This window comes from Clarias gariepinus, chromosome 12, assembly GCF_024256425.1.
Source record: "Clarias gariepinus isolate MV-2021 ecotype Netherlands chromosome 12, CGAR_prim_01v2, whole genome shotgun sequence".
NCBI classification, from domain to species: Eukaryota; Metazoa; Chordata; class Actinopteri; order Siluriformes; family Clariidae; genus Clarias; species Clarias gariepinus.
The window spans coordinates 23,913,696-23,936,384 of NC_071111.1; the positions used below are offsets into that span (position 1 = coordinate 23,913,696).

The 22,689-nt window shown below is 38.7% G+C and overlaps 1 protein-coding gene across 5 annotated transcripts in view; it reads left to right on the plus strand.

The window, feature by feature from the left end:
- The window catches only part of ptprr (protein tyrosine phosphatase receptor type R), a 54,860-nt gene that overhangs the window by 13,259 nt on the left and 18,912 nt on the right, over nt 1-22,689 (plus strand). For 2 of the 5 annotated variants that reach the window (XM_053508621.1, XM_053508623.1), the window contains exons 3-5: nt 14,479-14,592; nt 17,584-17,733; nt 22,502-22,612. In XM_053508621.1, coding sequence (XP_053364596.1) covers nt 14,479-14,592; nt 17,584-17,733; nt 22,502-22,612 — 375 coding nt within the window. Of the gene's footprint in view, nt 1-14,478; nt 14,593-17,583; nt 17,734-22,261; nt 22,407-22,501; nt 22,613-22,689 lie in introns of those variants that run through there. The other 3 variants (XM_053508622.1, XM_053508624.1, XM_053508625.1) reach the window with 3 other exon arrangements.

Below are 22,689 nucleotides of genomic sequence, written 5' to 3' on the forward strand. Positions count from 1 at the left end.
ATGCTAACATTTTTGGGACCTATGGTGCTATCTACACTAAATCTTACATAAAGTGCAAAAACCCCACAAAAAATATCTGAACATGCCGATAATGCTTTGTATGTTGAGGTATATTACTTGCAAAATTTCAGTTCTTAGGGTGAAAATTCACGAGTCGGAGTGTTTGTATGACGCGGTACCACTGTAATTCTTTTGCCAAACTTCTTTTTGTTTAAAGGCACTGATTAAGTCTGATACGTGAGGAGAAATCGCACAGACATTGTACACAGCAGTAAAGTCTGGGTCTTAGGAGGATAATAACCTCCACGTTTCTACATTATAAGATCCTTTAGTTTATAAAGTGTGTATGAAGAGCTTTCACGTCACTTAAAGCTGTCAGTTTATTTTGCTGTAAACATTAATGCTATACAGTATATACAGTACATATGACCTATAGGATCTGTTATGTTACTGCTGCCATGTAAGAGACGTAGTGTGTAGTTAAAATCACGATTCTAAAAGTTACTATCAGAAGCGCGGAGAGCAGAAGCCTTAGTTGGCCCCTGTCTAATCAGCTTCTCCGTGTGATCCATGTGATCCTGTGTTATACTCATTCCAGCCCTCCCATCCTCACGTGTACCAGTTTGCCTGAGGGCATTATTCACCCGCATGACTAACGTAAAGTACGTGTTCGCATGCGCTCAATGTTCTAACCTGCTCAAAGAGACTAAAATGTACAAATATGATATTACTTGGCTTAAATAATACATAAGCTCACTTATTCATTTGAACATAGCTTTGGTCAAATCTAACCTCTTTTAAGGGTTATTGGTTGTCACTTTGGAGGAAACCCTAAAGATGAAGCACTACCAGGTCAAAAGTTTGGACACCCCTTCTAATTCCAGTTTCTTTCCTGATTTTAATTTTTTCTATATTGTAAAACTGTACTGAAGGGGATCCAAAATATTCAATAATCTCCTTTGAACAGTTGATATTGAGATGTATCTGCTACTCAGCTCATACTCATAGTCTGAGGTGCTGGTTGTTAATTGGTGATTTCTGAGGCTGGTGACTCTAAATGAACTTCCCCTCTTCCAGATCAGCTGATCTTCATGTCTTAAAATAAGACCTGACTATTGTTGTTGTTGTTGTTACATTATTAACTAATGCCATATGTCTTATTTCTTAGTTTTAAAATCACCAGTATTGGAGATTGAATTAGAAGGTATGTTAAAACCTTTCAATTGTAAGCCAAATCCCAATTCTATTTTCTACCCCTTCCCCTACCCCTTGCCCCTACCCCTACCCCTCGCCCCTACCCCTTGTCCCTTAAAACGGAGTGGAAAGGGGAAGGGTTAAAATATTTCCCCTAAGAAATGGGACACCACTACAACACTGTTATACGTCATCATACGTATCCGTTAATTTACATGTACACATATGGCCATAAGCAAAACAAACTGACATAGCATGCAGTAAAGTGTATATGACATAAATTGTTTTTTTTTATTTTTATATCGTGCAATCGGTGCTATCCGCTGGCAAACTTTAGCGATTTTTTTGCAAACGTTTCCTTACAGAACATCACCATAAACACAAACACAAGACTAAAGGTAATATACATATAATGAAAACTTGTCATAAAAATCCTTATTAATGGCAAAAATTACTTACATTTATGGGTCTGCTTGCTCGAGTGAGCAGCCATGTTGAAAATTTTGCTTAGCCCTTCGTTTGAAGTGAGGTCCCGAAAAATCTTCATTTGGAGGGCTATCTGGCCCTTCCCCATACCCCTACCCCTCCCACCAAAAGAGAAATGAGACACCCCTACCTCTTCACGTGAACGCGCCAAACGGAGGGGTAGGGCTAAGTGTAGGGGTAAGGGGGAGAATTGGGATTGGGCTGTACTGTTTGTAGAATGGGTTACAAGTTTGATTGTCTCAAGAAATTGAAGGAACCCACAAAGAACTGCTCCAGTGTGTAGGTGTGACCATGACATGCTTTGTGTGCTAATATCTAGACACGTTGTTGGCATCACCATCATCTCCACAATGGGGTTAAGCACAATCAAGAACTGTGCAACAAAGGCTGCTGTTTAGTTGGCTAGGGGTGACGATTAAACATTCAGTGCTCTTAGGCTAGCTAGAAATGGCCAATCTCTCTCTCTCTCTCTCTCTCTCTCTCTTTGGCTGTTTGCATCAAATTGGATTTTCCCTAATGTCACTGGAGCTCAGAGCAGTGCACCAGCCACCCTGTTGTTGTCATCCAATTAGATTCGATTTTCCCAACCTGAAATGCTCTTAAGAGCTAATTGAGGTCTTTGCGGTGTAGCCTGGTCCATAACATGGCTCTCAGTCACGGCCGCTAATTATACAGCTCCATAGTGTCGCAGCCTTTTTATCAATACCCGACTCCACAATTAGATAATCGTGGGTCAGGTTCTGATAAACTGATCTGCCCTTATCAAGAAGCTACTGTTCTTTTCCATACTGACCTCTGCTCCAGTTAAGCATCTGATAATTGCCCCATAATACTGTAGATAGTCATATGCAATTCAGTTCTATTCTGTCTAGTCCTCAGATTCTTGTTCTTGCCTGACAGGAGTGGACCCCAATCCGTTCTTCTGCTCTTGTTTTGGCGCGATTTTCCGCTCAGCACGGTTGCAAAGAGTGTTTATTTGTGTCACCAGCGTTGATCCGGTCAGCTCGTTCTCCTCAGTTCTCCCGCATCAACATGTAGAAACCTCTTTACAGTATGGCAGCTCAGTTTTCCACACCATTTTGTGTAAACACTCACAACACTCTCAGGGGATCAGGAGTTTATTGAATGCTCAGAAAAGCCTGGCACCCTGGCACTAAGATCGCCCTACAGAATCGCAAAGAGAGCCTGGTGTTTCACCAGTCATGTGTTTTGCACAGTGTATCGCTCAGGCAGCATGGTTGATTGTGGAAAGCAGCCAAATCAGATATGGTTATGGTTTTCGTACACTTCCCCTTTCTAACTGGTCTAAAACCCTACATTGATCAGAAGAGCATGGTACTAAAACTTGTAGGTTACCCTTATTGTCCATCGTGAGGTTTTATTCATTGATTCGTTTTTACCAGTGACACTTTACAGGATTAAATTGACTTTTTTTCTGTATTATTTAATACATAATGTTGAGAGTTAAATCTACTGTAATTGATTCGTAAACAGAATGTAACGTTGAGATTTGGAGTTATGGTGCTTTTTATATCTCTCTTTTCTATCTGTGTATTAGTGATGGTTTCCCCAGCCCACACGCCTTCTGATAACGATCAGCCAAACTATATCTTTAAAACGAATAGCAAATAATTTAGAAGTAAGCGTGAAATCACTGTATACAGCACATTATATACAGTATGTATGTTATTTTAAACATGTATAGTATGTAGTAACATTTATAGTATTTAATAAAAAAGGAACATGTGCCTAAGAACCATTTGGAGTTTAAGTGGAAAGCATCTAAGGCAGTTGCCATGAACATCTCAGCCTCTACAGGGCTCATTCAGTATGTTAAATGAGACCAGTTCCATGTTCGGCGAAAACCACACAGCATTTCAACAGCAACACCTCAAACACCTCATCGTCTTTGTTTCCAGGAAAATAGTTGCAGTTACATCAAAGAAGTTGAAGAACGTTACAGATGTTAGCTGAGGGTAACATATGATACGTGATAAGATTCGATTACTTGTCACATGTACCTTTCAGCACAGTGAACTTGTCTTTGTGCATATTCCAGTTAGTTGCGTTTTGCTAGTACTGTTATTGCAAGGCCAAAAGTATGTGGACACCAAATTTTGAAGCATATATTTATAAATAATGTCTTTGTGTGTTGAAGCATTACTTTCCCAGTTGGCCTAACCTGTTCTGGTGGCACAATACTATACACAAAACGAGCTCCATAAAGAACTGGTGTGTTAAGGCTGTAGTAAATGAACTGGAACTGGAGCCTTCATGACATCCCAACATCAGTACCTGGTCTCACTAATGCTCTTGTAGCCACTGGAACACCCTACAAAGCCTTCCTATAAAGTGGAGTAAACACAGGATGCTATATCTGGAATAGGTTTTTCAACAAGAACATCTGGTCGTGATGGTTGGATGAGTTCTATAAAGAATTGCTAAGCTGTTATGGTTTAAATAATACGATTGCAACACCTGGGCTGTTATGCTGCTCTTCTGGTAGTGTTATATTGTTAGTTTGTACGGATCTCTTGACAAGGCTCAAAGCCATGTCAGAAAGAAAATCTCTAACATTGTACACATTATAGAAAATGTACGCGCTAGGATTTTCACCTTTAGCTTGGATTCGAGCAGACAAGGCGGCCTCCATTCACAACGCATTATGTTATCCAGAGTGATGGGTGCATCAGCATGAGAAGAAATTCGCATGAAGTGATGCACCTATTACTCTGTCATAGGGTCATTCTAGACTCATCAGACCACATAACCTTTTCCCATTGCACCAAAGTCCCATCTTTATGCTACCTAGCAAATGGAAGCTTCTGACGTGTCCCATTAGCAAGTGGTTTTCTTATGGACACACATCTGTTAAGTTCCAATCCTGTAAGTTCTCATCACTTGTGTGTGTACGGAAATGCTCTTCTGTCACCATTAAAATAGCTCTGGTTTTTCCTGTTGATTTTTCTTGCCATGCCACAAGTTGACCGAAGTTCAGCGCCATTCTTCCAAGCGATCTCAACCCAGTTCCGGTCATTTCAGATCTAATTAGTTGTTTTGTCTAATCTTCAATTACTCATAACACTTTAGAGCTTTAAAGCTCGAATCAACAGAAGTGGAGCACATTAGTTTGTCCGTGGAGCTGAATGAAATTGAGGTGACATCGGGAATGATTTGATCTCTAGTGTCTTCATAGGTTTCGTTGTTTTCCACATTCGATCCTTGTTTTTCCATCAAAACAAACTCATTACGGCTTGTGTGGATTGGATTAATCACGATCTATCACGCTCTATTCAAAGTGTATTTTTTTTTTGTTCAATTAAATAAACACTGCATGTATTTTTAGAGATGTTTTGTTCTGTGATCAGCGACCGATACCCCTTGAAAGACGATACGGCCGATCGTGATCGGTGTGTGTGTGTGTGTGTGTGTGTTTAAAGTCTATAAGTTGGGTTTCGTAACAAAAACACGGTGGCGATTAATGGAGTCATCACGTCCTCCTACGCACATTACACAAACAAACACATTAACAACAAAAAAAATCACTTTCATTCACAATGAAGTTTAATGTTGGTGCTTAGTGTGAACCCTCTCACTTGTAGCAGGTAGCAGTTGCCTGGATACGGGTTTTGTTATCTAGACTGTGCTTTTGACAGTCTCTCTCTCTTTCTCTCTCTCTCTCTTTAATTTCTCCCATAAACATATTAAACCCCTTCAACTCTTCATACTGCTCAGTTTGTAGATTTACTGGCAGTGATTACATTGCAGGATCAAGTTGTTCCCTTAATTCATCATGAAGAAACCGTAGAAGTACGAACCTCTTTGGTCGTGTAAAGGAAACAGATTAGTGTGATCGGTTGCACTGGGATGCTGTGAATCACTGGCATTGTGATTCATTGTGGGGTGAAATCATCCTGGTGCCATTTTATATCACTTAGTTGAAGACCAGCCTTTTGTCTAACTGTCAGTGAAGAGAAATCGCAAATAGAGATGCGTTTTGGTGAATTTGGTGAAGTTTCGAGCACACACTTTCATCATGTACCGAGTATTAGCAAGCTCGAAAGACAAAGCATTTGTTGTTTTTATGTAAAGCGTTTTTTTGTTGCATATTGTGCGAATTTGTGTGTATATGAGCACACCCGTGTGTGTGTGTTCGTGCTGTCATTACCGGCGCCACTTTCATTTCAGTAATGTTTCCCCGATGCTCTCTTTTGTGTAGGTGAGTCATTGTGCTAAATCAGTCTCGGTGGGACTCAGGTTCAAGCAGAAGAGCTCGGTTAGCCCACCCGCCTCCTCCCCTACCTCCACTCCACGCTATTACCGTAATTGCTCCACATTTTCAGCCGCTGTTGTGCACAGAGCCGCACACAGCGGGAGAGAGAGCCAGAGAATGCTCGCCCAGCTGCGAACGTTTGCAGAAAATGGGCTTCGGGGTTGTAGCGGGTTGGTTCTGAATGGGTTTCTAGCCGGAGTGCCGTAATGATAAAGGATGGAGGTTCGGCTTGTCTCTCCATCTCTTGGCAGATCTCTCAGGTGAGAGTTCGGTGAGTGCCGTGTCTTTTTCAGTTCTTCAGGTTCTCCAGTTTTGGGGTTTCGGTTCCTATCTGATTATATGTTATACAGTAGATGATGATGATGATGATAATGATGGGCATTCTCAGAGCTCTGGAATTTAAAAGATCATATCCAGGGCTTAATTATTTCTTTCTGAGAGTCAGAAGTTATCTTGATTGGATGTTCTGTTTTAGTTGATTCTAAGATTTGCATTTACATTAAAAAATTTTGATGAGTCTGTGTGTGTGTGTGTGTGTGTGTGTGTGTGTGCTGGGATGGGACGGGGGCACATATTTATTGGATTAATTGTTATTGCAATGTCCCCACGTTTCCAGGGATATCTGACCATTTTCACTTTTAATTATTATTATTTTTTTTGCTATTATTTTATTCTATTAGAAAAGCAAGTGCATTTCGATATGGTTACTGATGGTTAGCGTTTGGTTTGGATGTCGGTAGGCTGCATGAATCACAATGATATGGTCTGTGTGTGTATGTGTGTGTGTGTGTGTGTGTGTGTGTGTGCATGTCTGTTTTATGTTTGCAACACAAGTGAACAGTCCAAATGTCAGCCAAATGTAATTTCCTGTTATTCTCTTTCTCACACACACATACACACACACACACACACACACACACTAGCGCACTACTTTTTGATTTGTCTGTCCTGCAGGACACTTGGCTCTATTTTATATTATATTTTATTTTATTTATTTATTTTTAGTTAATTATTAATCCTCATTGTTCCTACAATACAGTTTATAACACTGATATTAACCGGTGCTTATATACACTGTTTATATATATTGTGATTAACCGAATCTTAAATTCCAAATTTCTGACCATATACTCGAAAAAATGGATCAATGGAGAACATTTAGAAGGCTGGTATGCAGAACTGACCGTTCAGTTACACAATAACTTTAATAAAAAAAAAAAAGAATTGTTCAGTGTTAGTACTCAAGATCAGTCTAGAATACATAAATGTGTCACTTGGGACAAATTCCTACTTTAATATTTAATTAGACAATTTCAGATTTATTATTTACATGCAGATGGATAGGAAGATATGGCTTTTTTATTCTAATAAGATGATGCTTATTAGAATAACCCTTGTGATATGTGTAGTGCCAATTTGTTTGTGTAAAATTCATATGTATTTATTCATGGGGAGGGGGGGCGTTCAAGTCAAACCTAGACTCATGAGTGAAGGCATAAAAAAAAAAAAAAACGATTGAGATTTACAGAAGACTTTAGGCACAGTACAGTAGTAAGACTTCTAACTGAAGTAAAACATTTAAACAATGCAAACGTTTTAAAGAAGGCTTTACATCCGTGAGTGACGATCCCGGCCGAGTTGGTTCGGAGCCCACTGCAGTCGTTTCCGTTAACATTGAGCATGTGGAAGTCTTGATCCTTTTAAAATCGATGTATGACTTGTCACCAGCTTGCAGGAAGAAACACATCTGTCTGTGGGAAGTGTGCACACAATCATTCACCAACACCACTTGTACATTACAGGAACTTGGTTGAGAGGTACAGTATTGGCACATCAGGGAGTCCGATCAAGGCTCTGGTGTACTGAGAAAACTTTCTAATCTTGATGGTATCTAAGCTCTTATAAAACTCTGGTATAAGTGCATTTGTGTAGCAGAGGATTATATAGAGAAATAAAGGAAGGTTTTGCTCTCTTAACTGTTTTCTGTTCTTCTGCATCGAAAGTCCCAGATTGACTTAAACACCCTTCGTATATATCTTTTTAACTTTATGTGTGTAAAATAAATGAATTTAAATACAATGGAAATGTTAATCATTACTGGAAAAATGTATGTATATGAAATGCCTCGTCAGCTCCAACTTGCCGTCATGTTGTTCGGAAAAATCTGTGTGCGCCTCTGCATTCTTTTTTTATATTCATTATTCATTTTTATTACATTTAGCAGGGAGAAAGGAAGTTAGGAAGCTTTTAGATAACATTTAGTTTTATTCTTTGTTTTGTGTGTGTGTGTGTGTGTGTGTGCGCATAATAATTATACTGATTCGGATGAGTCTTAAATGTGGGCAGTAAATGCTAATTTCGTGCTTCCTGTCAGTGAACACTGTCAGCACTTGAGCTTGACCTTCAACATGTAGCGAAACAAACCAGAGTCAAGACTTTATGTTGTATTGTGTGTGGAAAAAAACACGCATTTTAACACCTAAATATCTATTAGTATTTCCTTGAACTGATTTTAATGAACTACAGACTCATTTTGTGTTAGCAAACAAAACATAGTAATATTCTGACAGGATAAAGCAGTCAGATTGATATTAGCTAAAAATGTTATCATCTTATGTTGGATTAGCATTAAAAAAAAAAAAGAAAGGGGAAAGCTATTTAGCCAAACTGTCACTTTTAAATCATGTAATTCTAGAAGACTTCTATGTAGAGAGTGTCCTGCTAATGGCTAAATTCTGCTAAAGAATGTTTTTAGCTGGCTAAGCAAATCTGTTGTAGTAAACTCCATGGTGCAAATGTGGGAGAAAAACAAACAAACAAACAAAAAAAACATTAATTTTAACACCTAAATATTTATTAGTATTTTTTTTACGGAAACATCATGTTTGTAATAAACTACAGACTCATTTTGTGTTAGCAAACAAAACATAGTAATATTCTGACAGGATAAAGCAGTCAGATTGATATAAGCTAAAAATGTTATCATCTTATGTTGGATTAGCATTTAAAAAAAAAAGAAAGGGGAAAGCTATTTAGCCAAACTGTCACTTTTAAATCATGTAATTCTAGAAGACATCTACTGTATGTAGAGAGTGTTCTGCTAATGGCTCAATTCTGCTAAAGCATGTTTTTAGCTAGCTAAGCAAATCTGTTGTAGGAAACTCCATGGTGCAAATGTGGGAGGAAAAAAAAAACATTAATTTTAACACAGAAATATCTATTAGAATTTCTTGAGCTAAAACATCATGTTTGTAATGAACTACAGGCTCAGTTCGTGTTAGCAAACAAAGCGTAGCATTTTAGCTAAAAGACCCGACTAGCTTAGCGACATTATCTGACTGGAAAAAAAAGCAATCAGATTGATATTAGCTAAAATGTTGTCATCTTATTATCGTGGATTAGCATTAAAATGAAAAGGTATTTAGCCAAACTGTCACTCTTAATTCATGTGATTCTAGACTGCCATGTGTGGCTAAATCATGCTGAAGAATGTTTTAGCCAGCTAAGCAACTCCTTGGTACAAACGTGACTTATTATTTATTAAGTTATCCAGTGTGAGTTGCTAATTTCTTGGTATACATTTTAGCCAATGACCTAACACCAGTCTCAGAAAAATTTCTGTCTGTCTGTCTGTACAGTATGTCTGTGTATCTAAATGTTTGTCCAGCCAATTTTATCACTGCATCACGCAAAAAATCTCTGCCATATATTAAATCAAAATGTTGAGTAAAAGGGGCATTTTAAGCAGTTATGTGCCAGATTACATCAGAGCATCCATCGCTTTTTCTGACAAATGCAGCGCTTTTTCCCTTGAGGTGGGCGTGGCTATTTGCGTCACTCAACAGAGCCAATCAGCGCAATAGTTTACAGATAGTATGTTGATGGCCTGGTGGTTTAATGGTTAGCACTGTTGACTTGCGCCTTCAGGTCCTGAGTTTGATTCCCGCGTTAGGTCTGTGTGCATGGAGGTTGCATGTTCTCTCTGTGCTTGGTGTGTACCCTGGGTTCTCTGGTTTCCTCCCACAGTTCAAAAACATGCAGATCAGGCTATTTGGCAGGTGTCCCCACAGTCGTACAAATGGGAATAAATACAATGATCACCCTTGGCCTTCATGGTCCCGAGTTGGACTATAGAGAGGTTCCGAGATGGGTGGATGGATTACATTAAAGCTGATTAGCTTGTTTTTAGCTTTAACCTTTTAACTATTTCTACAATAGTTTATTTATACAAAAGTAAATTATTTTACAAACTCTTTTCACGTCAACAACAGGTATATATACACCGTATTCTTTATACTGTATATTCTTTAAGCTTTAAAATGTTACAAACAGTGTAATTATCTTCTTTTAAGCACACGCTGGAAAGCTGGAGTGCATAATAAAAAAAAAATAAGCACACACACGACAAACACAAAATGTAATTTCTGCAAAGAAATACTTCTTTACAGATGTGGTTTATGCCAGCGTGACATCTCACTCTGGGGTTTATTACAACATGGGAGTGCATATATTGGCAAATATTAGCTGCCTATTTACGCTGTTGGTCCTGCCTAGGTTATTCAGATTATAAAGCAGTTTTACAGGATGTGCAAATGAGGACACTTAATAGATAATAACTAATCAGCCAGATCACTGAATCAGTACATTTAGTCCAAAATCTCGATTTTCTGCATCAGGAAGCTGCATCAGCAAATCTGCTGTATAAACCCACACACACACACACACACATACACACACACACATACACATATGCACCAACCATAAAAGAAAAACATGGTAACCTTTGTGGTAATGTTATAAGTAATATTTCAGACCTCAGTCTGGGCGCTTTATCCTGGACAGAATTGGAGTTTTCCAGGAAAGCTGGGTGTAAAGCGGTAATACACTCTTTGCACTGGCTGCTATCAAAATTAAACTGAAAGTGACTCCCTTTTCTTCTTGCTACTGTTCTTCTTGGGACCCATGGTGCTATGTCTTCACTAAATCTTGCAAGGAATGCAAAAAAAACCCACAAAAATATGTAATCTTGCTTCGCTTGGCTGTTCACTGACACAAACAAGTTGTAAGCGGCTCCTGAATGTAAGTACAACTTTAGCCGCCATTCGGATCCGTTTGGTTGCTTGTATTGTATGCCGAGGCAAATTTCTTGCGAAATTCATATTATAATGTATATACACTTCAGGAAATGAAAAATAGTATAATGAGTATTACTGCATATTAATATAATATGTATAATATTATAATATATATATATATATATATATATAAAACATACAGCAATACAATTAGTAATAAAATATTAATACTAGGTTCAGGTTTACCTTTTTTTGAAGTGTGTATACATATTATATATTTATATATATATATATATATATATATATATATTGCTAAGTCTGTATACAGTTAAATTCTAATCAGGTTAGCCCAGAGGAGAACCACACAGACATGAGAAGATGTGAACATTCATACATGTCTGCACAGACAGAAACCTGGGTTCAGGATCAAACCAGTGACCTGGAGCTGTTTACATGTATGTTTATGTGTGTGTGTTTGTTAGTTATTGGTATGAATTTTAAAACAGGTACCTGGAGGGGTGAAGGAAGTTAATTGTTAGGTCTTACAGCAGCGTGGGTGGATTGTGTGTGCTGGTAAGATCTGTTGTGTGACCTCTGGTGTGCTCACCTCCCTGGCCTCAGCCTTCCAGCCTCTAAGGCTGCTCTTTCACTTACATGACTTTCATTTTTAGAAGTTATTCTTTTTTTAAAAAAAAAAACAGGTAATCAAAAATAATAATATAAGTCAAAAAATTTTTTAAGCAGTATTAAAAAAAAAAGTTTGTACTTATTTCATATTAGTCTCAATTGATAAAAAATATAACTGTTAATATAATGTATACAATATATATTTAAATGTTTGATCATTTCATTACAAATATTCATTGCAATACTGCTTATGAATTTCATTATAGAAGTAAATACTGAATACACTTCAGTGAATTGACCTGATTTAGATGTGTACATCAGTTCAGCATCAATGAAATGACTTGCATGTTTTTTTTCTCCCTTTATAGTCAACACGATTTAATTATGTATTTCATAAAAGAAGCAACTCCAGATCCTATCACTGCGCCCATAGACTTATACGGTAGGCACTAGGCATTTTGGGTGCTTGGCTTGATCTGTCTCTCTTCCTACCCTGATGCACTATTACTTTGGAACAGGTTCAATCTGGATTCATCAGACCAAATGACCTTTTTCCAAAGCTTCATACTCAATTCTTTGTGCTCGCTAGCAAATCAAAGCCTTCTTTCCCAATTAGCCTCACTGATAAATGCAGTTGTGATACACAGCTGTTTAGTTCCAAACTCTTGAGTTCTCTTCGCATTGTAAGTGCAGAAGTGCTCTTCCTTTAACTATTAATCATAGCTGTGAGTTATGATTTTACCAAATGTTTGTGTGATTTCTGATCATGATATTTAATTTTTTTTTTTTCCAACGACATTTCTTTCTCGTAGATGATGGATCACCGTTATTCTAGTAATAATAAGTTTTTATGATGCATTGTACAGTTCTTTAGTTGTTTTGTTTACTTGATGCAGGACAATAAATGAACCCTTCTGAAACAGAGTAAAATCTTGGCTGCGACTACAGCAAGTAAGCCACGTCTCGGTATTATTTTTTTATGTCAAGTTGTAGAAAGCTGTAGACCTGATTTAAGGGTTATGAAGCCTAAACCTAAATGGGTTGTTTCATAGGGCCAAATTTGAAGTGAAGTTTCAGTCATGTGACCATAAAGCTGCCGAAAAGGGACTTTCACAGCCTTGGTGGTTTATTAGATTTTCCTCTGCAACAACCATAAGCCACCTTTCATTGCTTTATATTAAATGGAATAAAATTTTATCGATTAAAATAACAGGAGCAAATGTTTTAATGCAACTGGCCGTAAGATACAATTTAAAAGTTGTTTGTTTATGTAACAAATTCAGCAGTGACCTCATTTCCCCTCTCATTTGTTCCAACCACTCAGAATTCAGCATCACCAGTAACACTAAACACTGGCCTGATTATGAATCTCATCATCTGCACCTATTTCTCACTGGTTCATGCCTTAAGTTAAAGATTTTTTATGCTTAAATCGTCCATAGGTCCATGTGTAGCGAAACAAACAAAAAACATACCTGTGAAACTGCTCAGGTACAGTGACTGGAATAAAAATGAGATACACAAGATAAAGAAATAAGGGGTGACTTTTGCACAGTTGTGTAGGTATATCCTTTGGGGCATTGGTGACTCGGATTGGTTTCTCACCTGCCATCCGGAAGGCCCGGATTCAACTCCCACCCAATGCCGAAACCCCAGCCACAAGATGTACTGCTGGTACCAAGCCCCGATAAAATAGGAGCGTTGCATCAGGAACGGCCTCCGACGTAAAACCAATAGAATTAGAATTGTGTGCAGATCGGATTGCCCGACCTCTCGCCTGGAGCAGCCGAAAGATTAACAAACACTGTAGGTAAAGTAAGTCCCTAACTTACGAAGGAATTCCATTTCGAAAGCTCGTCCATAAGTCAAATTTGTTTGTAAGTCCAACACATTGTCTAGGTACTAGGATACTAACACTATACTAACTAAATGGGTTATACACAGTAAAAAACTAACATGTTCCATTATCTAGTCCTAGTTCTTTAGAATCATGCTGATAGTTAAATGATTCATGTTAAAAGAACGAGCAATGTCTGTCATCTTTTCATCTCGCTCCATTCTCTCTATTGTTTTCGTTATGGCTTGGCGCTTTTTAGCAGTACCAACTTCATCACTTGCTTTGGGACGTACTGGAATGCACGCTGCAGGCACTTGACAGTGTGATTTAACTTCGGAGATTAAACATGTGCGAATGCATGTTCGTATCTTCGAAAGTTCGTATGTAGGGAACTTAAGAGTATTTCCTTTCTGGTTAATGATGAGTTAACCTGAAAAGGTTTGGTATGACAGTTATGGTAATTCCATGGAAATGGAAATTCTTTGTCTACTTTTAATCACTACAGTACTTCTGCACAATAAACTATATAACTGCGAGTCAGACTTTGGTCTTTGGAATTGTTTCCGTGGCCATGAACTGTGTTAACCGTGTTAACTGTACAGTATGTCTGTGACCTTCTTAAGGTAAGTATTTCTAAAACTCGAGTTATGCATGGGTCTCAGGTTTGCAGTAGTGCAATAAGGTCTATAGGAACCGTCGCTTTTCTTTAAAGTTAACAGACCTCATTAGTAGTAAAACTATTTAAGCAACACACACACAAACAAACACACATACATTGTTAAAAAAAACGCTGGTGGGTGGTGAGTTGTTGTTTTCTCAGCAGTTTTTCAGGCTTTACACACTGACACAGCTCTCTCTCTGTTTGTGATATTTGGTGAGAGAAAGCCTGGTTTCCATGGTGATGCATCTCTCTTTGCTTCCTCTCCTCCCTTTCGCTCTCTCTCTCTCTCTCTCTCTCTCTCTCTCTCTCGCTGTCTGTCTCTCAGGCTCTCCAGCTGGATGTTCGGCAGTTGAACATAAGCCTTTTGAGGACGTTCCGTGAAGGCGTGGCTGCTGCCCTGGACATTTCACCACGACAAGTTCACATCAACCGGCTGAATGTAAGAACACAACGCTGAGATACACCACTTTTTTTTTCCTGATCTAATTTTCTACAATTGCACTTTGTCTCTTATTACTGTTCACTTGTTGCATGCTCACATCCTTGCACTTTGTTCTGGATCCCGTTACACACACACTCGTATGTATAATAATGAAACGTACTGTATACAGTATGCGTACACTTTGCACTTTGAGCGATGATGGAGCAGGTTTTTATGAATAAGCGCTCGCTCTGCTATTTGCCTCGTTGAACCCGATGCCTTGCAGGAGATGGTATGAAAAATCATGAGTTTACTCCCTGATCTAAAAAAAAGTTTCTCATTCATTTATAATTCAGTTTCGATCCCAGTCAATGTCTGATTTTTAAGACCCAAACGAACTGAAGGAATTAGTTATGCTTTAACTTATTCACGTTCATATGGGAAAAACATAAAATATATCTGGAATTAATCGCTCAGGAATCGAATTAGAAGCAAAGTTACACATGTCAATACTATGAAATAACATTTAATTTTATTTCATAAGGGTGAGTCAAAAATTATCCGCACTCCAATTACGGCGCTTTTTGTTCAATTCTACTGTTTTCCCAGGCACAGCTGTGCAGGTGTAAACGTGTTAAATCAGTTTATTTGTAACTAGTAATTAGTATATGGTGCCAAAGAGCATAAACAGAAGTGTTTGGATATCTGCAAACAAAATTTGTGCTGATACTCTAAGGAAGGTGAAAGTTTTTTAAAGGGAATCATTACCGGTGATAAGACACGGATTCTTCACTACGAGCCTGAGAGTAAAACGCTAGAGTATGAAACGGAAACATCCTCAGCTACCAACCGTGAAAAGGTTAGCATAGGTGCATTTCCACTGTGAGAGACAGAATCTAAAAAGAAAAATCCGGAAATCACATTATATGATTTTTTTTAACAATTTATTTTTGAATTACTGTGTCAAATAAGTATTCGATCGCTTGAGTCAAAAAATTTGAATATTTGGTACAGAAGTCTTTGTTAACAATTACAGAGGTTAAACGGTTCCTGTAGTTCTTCACCAGGTTTGCGCACACTGCAGGAGGGATTTTGGCCCACTCCTCCATACAGATCTATTCTAGATCTGTCAGTTTTCGGGGCTATCACTGAGCAACACAGAGTTTCAGCTCCCCCCAAAGATTTTCTATTGAATTTATGTCTGGAGATTGACTAGGCCACTCTAGAAACTTGATATGCTTCTTACAGAGCCGCTCCTTGGTTTTCCTGGCTGTGTGCTTTGGGTCATTGTCATGTTGGAAGACCCAGCCACTACCCATCTTTAATGCTCTGACTGAGGGAAGGAGGTTTTTGCCCAATATGTCACAATACATGGCCCTGTTCATCCTCTCCTTAATAAAGTGCAGTCCTCCTGTCCCCTGTGCAGAAAAACACCCCCAGAGCCTGATGCTTCCATCCCCATGGTTCACTGTAGGAATGGTATTATTGGGATGATACTCATCATTCTTCTTCCTACAAACACGGCGAATGGAGTTAAGACCAAAAAGTTCTACTTTAGTCTCATCTGACCACATGACTTTCTCCCATGACTCCTCTGGATTATCCAGATTGTCCCTGGCAAACTTCAGACGGGCCTGGACATGGGCTGACTTAAGCAGGGGAACCTTCCGTGCTATGTAAGATTTGAAACCATGAAGTCTTGGTGTACTACTGGTAGTAGCCTTGAAAATGAAGGTCCCAGCTCTCTTCACGGCATTGACCAGCTCCTCCCGTGTAGTTCTGGGCTGAATCTTCACCATTTTTAGCATCATTGATACCCCATGAGGAGAGATCTTCCGTGGGGCCCCAGTCCGAGGGACATTGACAGTCATCATTAGCTTCTTCCATTTTCTGACAATTGTTCCAACAGTTGTTCTTTTTTCACCAAGCTGCTTACCAATTGCCCTGTAGCGCTTTCCAGCTTTGTGAAGGTCTCTAGTTTTGTCTCTTGTGTCTTTTGACAGCTCTTTGGTTTTACCCATAATGCTACTTAGACTTTGGCTGATTGTGGGATGCACAGGTGTCTTTATGACGGCTAACGACCTCAAACAGGTGCTACTAATTTAGAATCATAAGCAGAGTGTAGCTGAACTATTTAAAAGCAAAATAAAATAACAGGTCTTTGAGGGTCAGAAATCTGGCTGATAAGCAAGTGATCAAATATTTATTCGACACAGTAATTCACAAATAATTTGTTAAAAAATCATACAACGTGATTTCCGTATTTCGTAAATGCACCTATGCTGAAAATTGTAGACCCCTCCATGATTTCTAAGTAAGAGAACTTGCAAAATCACAGCGTGATCAAATACTTATTGACCTCACTGTATATCTTCATATTTTTCCACACATGCTGATGCTTTATTTCTGTTTGTCACAAGTCCATTTATGATGCGATGACATATTTACATAAAATGCCACATTTAATAACCATTAGTTTATAAGTCTCACACACACCACTGTTCTTCCTGTGGTTTTATATAATATAATGTCCTAATTTCTGACATTTTTTACCTTTCAGTTTTAGCAGTACTGTATTTGTTTCATGGTGTAATGTCAATGTGAGTGCCTTATATCTTTTTTAAATAATGAATTTTAGACTTTTGCAAGCCATTAGTTTGAGCTTTTACATGTATTCTTTAGACGGCACGTATTAATCAAATGCCGCTGACATTTAGGGTGACATTTAGCTCCTGAAAACGTGCTGACAGAAATACAAGTGATGAGACACAAAAAAAACACAAATGCAAGACGTTTGCCGGAGTGTGACGATGCTTGCGCTCCGTGTCGCTCCCAGCATTAGTCATGAAGCACAACATACAACAGAAACCCAATTGTAATAAATAACACACACACACACACACCATGCTTTTTTTTATTTTAGCCATGCTCTGTATTTTTTACTTTAGTTCCTATTCATATAAGAAAGTCCTGTTTGGCTCCTTATCATTTTTTTTAAATTATTTTTAGGAGCAACAAAATGGCATTGAGTTGTATGTGTCATCGGACCGGACCGGAGCGTCGGAGCCGGTGTCCTCAGACGAAGTGATCCGCTCGCTCGACATCAACACCCTGCACAGCAGCCTCGGTCCTTTCGGCATCACCCGGGTCTCGGCTGAGGTCTGTCTCTGGGATTTTCCCTCGTCCTTACGCCACCATCTGGTTTATTTTAAAAGAAAGATCTTAAAGAATGTTGCTTAATTTTAAGACTAGCGTTAGTACCCGTCGTTGCTTTAATGTTATCAGTGGTATTATTATTTCAGGGTGAAGCCCACGTACTGTCTGCCTGTCTTTCTGTACGGCAGAAATCTCTGCCTAATTTATTAATACAAAGAACTCAAAGTTGGTAGGTTGAGTATCTTAGGCCTTACAAGTTGTTTCATCATCAGCCAAATACACATCTGAGAGTGAATCACGGATGAGAAATTGTAAAAAGTAGATCAGATAAAGATGCAGTTTTGTCTTAAATCAACTCCAGCGTTGAACCACTAAATATCTATTGGTGCAGGTGTTTGTTACCTTGGCACATAACTGTTCGTAACATTGCTTTTATTCAACATCTGGCAGATCTTAAAGTACTGCAAAAGTTTCATTAAATTCTGTCCAGCGGTTGATTTAGGACACGCCCACAGTTGGACGCAAGTGCAGTACACTATAAAAACTTGAGCTGCTCAAAACTTCACTTATACTCAACATTTTGATTCCTTATATTTATGGCGCCGGTTAAACTTTAGGCAAATACCTAAGGAGCTGCAAAGTTTCATTACATTTTGTCCAGACAGTTTTACGTGATATAACAAAATCTGTCCGGACAGACATACAGACATACAGACAATTTTTCTGTTTGGTTTGGGTTCCCCCAATGTACAGTATGAAATGCAAAAATAACTTTTAAAAGAATAAGTTCTGACCAATGTACAGACAAAACCTTTCTTTATTTTTAACATACAGTAGATAAACATAAAAAAAAAAAACATTCATTAAAACAGTTTTCTGAAATAATTTTAAGATTTCAGTCTATAGGTTCATGTTGATAATAATTCATTTTGTAAATCCATCTCCAAGGGCCCAGGAGAAGCACTTTCTCATGAGCCGACGTGTAAAGTGTCCTCGTAATGGGAACATTAATGATTTAAATGAAACAATTAGTAACCCTTCAGATGAACGTGGAGTCTCTTTAAGCACCCTTGAGGAAAAAAGGTGTTGCATCAATGGTATTACTCAGCAATTAACATCACAAACCCTGACGCTCTACGCTTCATTCTGACACCCTTCAATATCACCTTATTTAATTTGGTGTTGGGTAAGTTAAAATGTTATACATAAACCTACATAAATCAAAGCGAAATGCCGAACGTTTCTATTAAAAGAGCAATTCATAAATAAAACATTCTACTTGATCAGCGCCTTTTTTTTTATACAATGCCTTGTGTATCTCCTCTTGCTTTCTTTGTACTGTCACAACTTGTCTTTTTGTTTTTTTTTAATTGTGACACAAAAGTTAATTAAAGAAGAACCAACTACTTTTGTTGTTGCATAAGTATTCACCCCCCTTTATTTATCACGTCAGAACCAGCCCCTGGGACGCGCCTCTGTCGTACATCCTGATCCTGATACTTTTATCTATTCATCTTGGAAAACTTAATCAAGTACGGTCAGATTGGATAAAAATCAGGGCAGGGGCATGTCCAGACCTTTAACCCTGAAGTAGCCAGGTTAGACTCGACGGCGCTTGATAAGTGATATTCTTTTGTCCTAGAGGAAGTCGTAGCTAAAATAACATTTTTCCGTTTATGCTAGTGTTAGAAGTTCAGTGTTATTAGCTAACAATAGCTACGAGCAAACTGAAGAAATTACGTGTTACACTTTAAGATAATAAATATGCCTAAAAACGATGATGTTATGAAATCTTATTTGTGTTATTGACAACCTTTGATGGTGGACATTAATGAAACAAAGTTTCAATCTGAGAGATGTTGTAGTGGGCGTTAAGTTATTATTGAACCCAATCACAGCGAGTGTTACCAGGTTGCTCGATTTTGTTTGAAATTGGTAACCACGCTGACTAGTAACTACTACTAATACTGTACTGCTTCTAGTATTACTGCTACTTCTATTACTACTACAGTTGCTTCTTTTCCTATTGCTCCTATTACTACTAGCAATATTCCTCCTACTTTTACTGCTTCATTTAATGTTACTATTTCTACTACTACTATTCTTGCACATACATTACTTTTACTATTACTACTGTTATCATTATTACTACTATCACAACCTTTACTCTTATTACTACTCCTATACTCCTATTTGTAATACTATTACTCCAATTGTTGCTTGTCACCATTACTCCTATAGTGTTACTGCTACCAATATCACTCTTAACTACTAATATTACAATTATTACTACTACATCTACTACTATTAGTACTACTTTAACTATCACTACTATTACAATTGCTACTAGTACTACTGTACTGTACTGTACTGTCTAATTTAATTTAAATGTCTTCTACGAACCCTGCGCTGTATTTGGCTCAACAAATTCTATTAGTCAGCTTTTTTTTAATAATCAACTTCTCACTGACTCTTGATAAAAGGAATTTAATGGGCAGAGCCACATTTGTGTAAAGTTTTCTTAAATAAGAGACAAATAACACTTTAAGCTTTGTTAGATAAAAGATTTAATGTTTTAGTTTGAAAATCCCCGAAACTAAACTCATCCCAAGGGTGATCCTTGGGGGGCCATGACCCTCTCACCAGTTCAACGTTAATGATTTGTGGTCCTAATATCATGGCTGATTCTTGTATATTATACATACAGGGTCAGAAATATATACAGACCCAACTAGATTATTAATTCTATAGTGCCAAAATTCTTAAAATATCCCTTAATTTCCCACAGCTTCCTGTTAGGTGATGGCGATGGACTCCAACTGGTAGCTACTCGACATGAAAAGGGTTGTTTAACAGCACTCGGTGGATTGGCCCGACCCATAGTACACTGGGAAAGTGCAAGGAGCTCTGGGATTTGAGAATCAGGATGGTAAATTTACACGTCATAAACGTCTCCAGAAGCTGATTGTAAAAATCAAACCGGAGATTCCAAGATAAGTTTTAACGATTGTTCATGCCAAGGTCTGGAAGAAAACCCAAACTGTCTCACTCAGCTACGAGGAAGGATTGGTTTAGATCATCAGGAACAACCCAGGAACAACCAAGGCACAGGCCGGCCATGAACCTGGAAGCTGCTGGAACACAAGTGTCAATGTCTACACTAAAGTCAAGCCAGTTTTACATCACCATGGACAGAAAAAGTGTCCTCCAAGAAAAAAAAGCCCCTGCTCCAAAACCTTCCATCTTAAGTAAAGTTAGAAAATTCTGACCATATGGATAAAAAAAAAGCCTTCTGGAGGAAAGGTTGTACCACAGGATTGTCTGGAGGAGTAAACGTGAAGTGTTCAACCGCAAGAACACTGCAACAGCTGTTAAGCATTGCGGTGGAGGTGGTAATGGGGTCATGCTCTTGGGCTGTTTTGCTGCATCTAGAGCTGGTGCATTGAAAGAATGAACGAGGAGAAGTTCAAAATTCTTCAGTATGACCCCGAGTCATCACATATACAGTACAGTGAAACAACATCCCGAAACACACATAAGTTATATAAGCTTATAGGTTCAGCCTTTATTTATCACCGCACAGTGAAAGTCTTTATTCTTCACACATCCCAACTGGTTTTGGTAGTAGGCTGGGGTCAGAGTATAGGCTCAGCTATTATACAGTACCCCTGGGGCAGGGGTCGCTCAAAGGTCCAACAGCAGCAACCTGATGGAGTCAGGACTCAAACCGCCAACCTTCCGATCAGTAACTCAGAGCCTTAACACACTGAGCCACCACAAACAACACTGGTTGTAGAGTTCACAAATTGGAGACCCAACCCTGTCGAGAAATTTGAGCACCAGGAAATCAACACCTAAAAGGGAACCAACCTGATTACCGTTTTAATAATTAAAGTTATTACACAGGTCATTATGCAATAAGAGTTGGCAAATATCCCGAAAAGACGTTTGCAACGCGCTTGTTGATGTTCGCTAAGCAACCGTTCTGTGTGAAATAAAACTTCTTTGGGTTCTTCTCTACTATTAAAGATGCATGTTGTTCTTTCTGTCTCTGAAAAAAAAAAAAAACCCTGATGAGTGTAAACTTCCAACCACATCTGTACGTTTGACTCTATTAAAGATATTTCCACTTGATAAGATCTTTCAGTCGATAAGTTGTTTCTCAGCAAACTTTCAGGAAGCATTCATCTGTTGCTTTGGCACTATAAACCAATGTGCACACAATCAGGTGTAGGTTTTTTTTTTTTTTTTCAACAGGTTTTTTTTTTTTTTTTAAACCATCAACCGTGGCGATTATTAGCCGTGTAGCAGCGGTGGCGTGACCAGGACACATGCTCATCTCCTCTCCTGCTTTGTTCTGGGGTTCTGATCCAACTTCAGAGGGCTGTGTGTACAGTCTGAGTGTGTGTTTGCAGGTTAGCATGTGTTTGTTTTAGGGGCAAGTGAAGTGTTGCATGTGTGTGTGTGTGTGTGTGTGTGTGTGTGTGTGGTGTGTGGGCAGGCTGAGGGGCGGAGTGAGCCTCCTGTCTGACTCCGCATGTCAGAAGAAATTTGTCTCTTGAATGCTGCACATGTTGCTCCTTGCATCACCTGCACAGGCAGACAGCAGAAACGCACTTTTACCGTAGCGTGCGAGTGCGAGTCCGGGCTCGGGCGAGCCACCCGTGTCTGGACTGGTTGGTGAAGTTTTTTTCTGACTTGCCGGTGCTCGCTTTTTCTTAGGGGTGAACTAGGAAGAGATGACGGTTCATATTTTCTCTCTCTTCCTTAGAAGAATGTGCTTCAAGGCCAGCATGAGAGGGACAACGTGTGGAGCAACGAAGGCTTCTACGTGGTGGTCATCTTCCTCACGATCTTCATCATCGTCGTCACCTGTTTAATGGTAGGTTTGCCATGGTTTCTCTTTCACTCACTCACTCACACACACGCACATGCACACTCACACACGTAATAAGGATC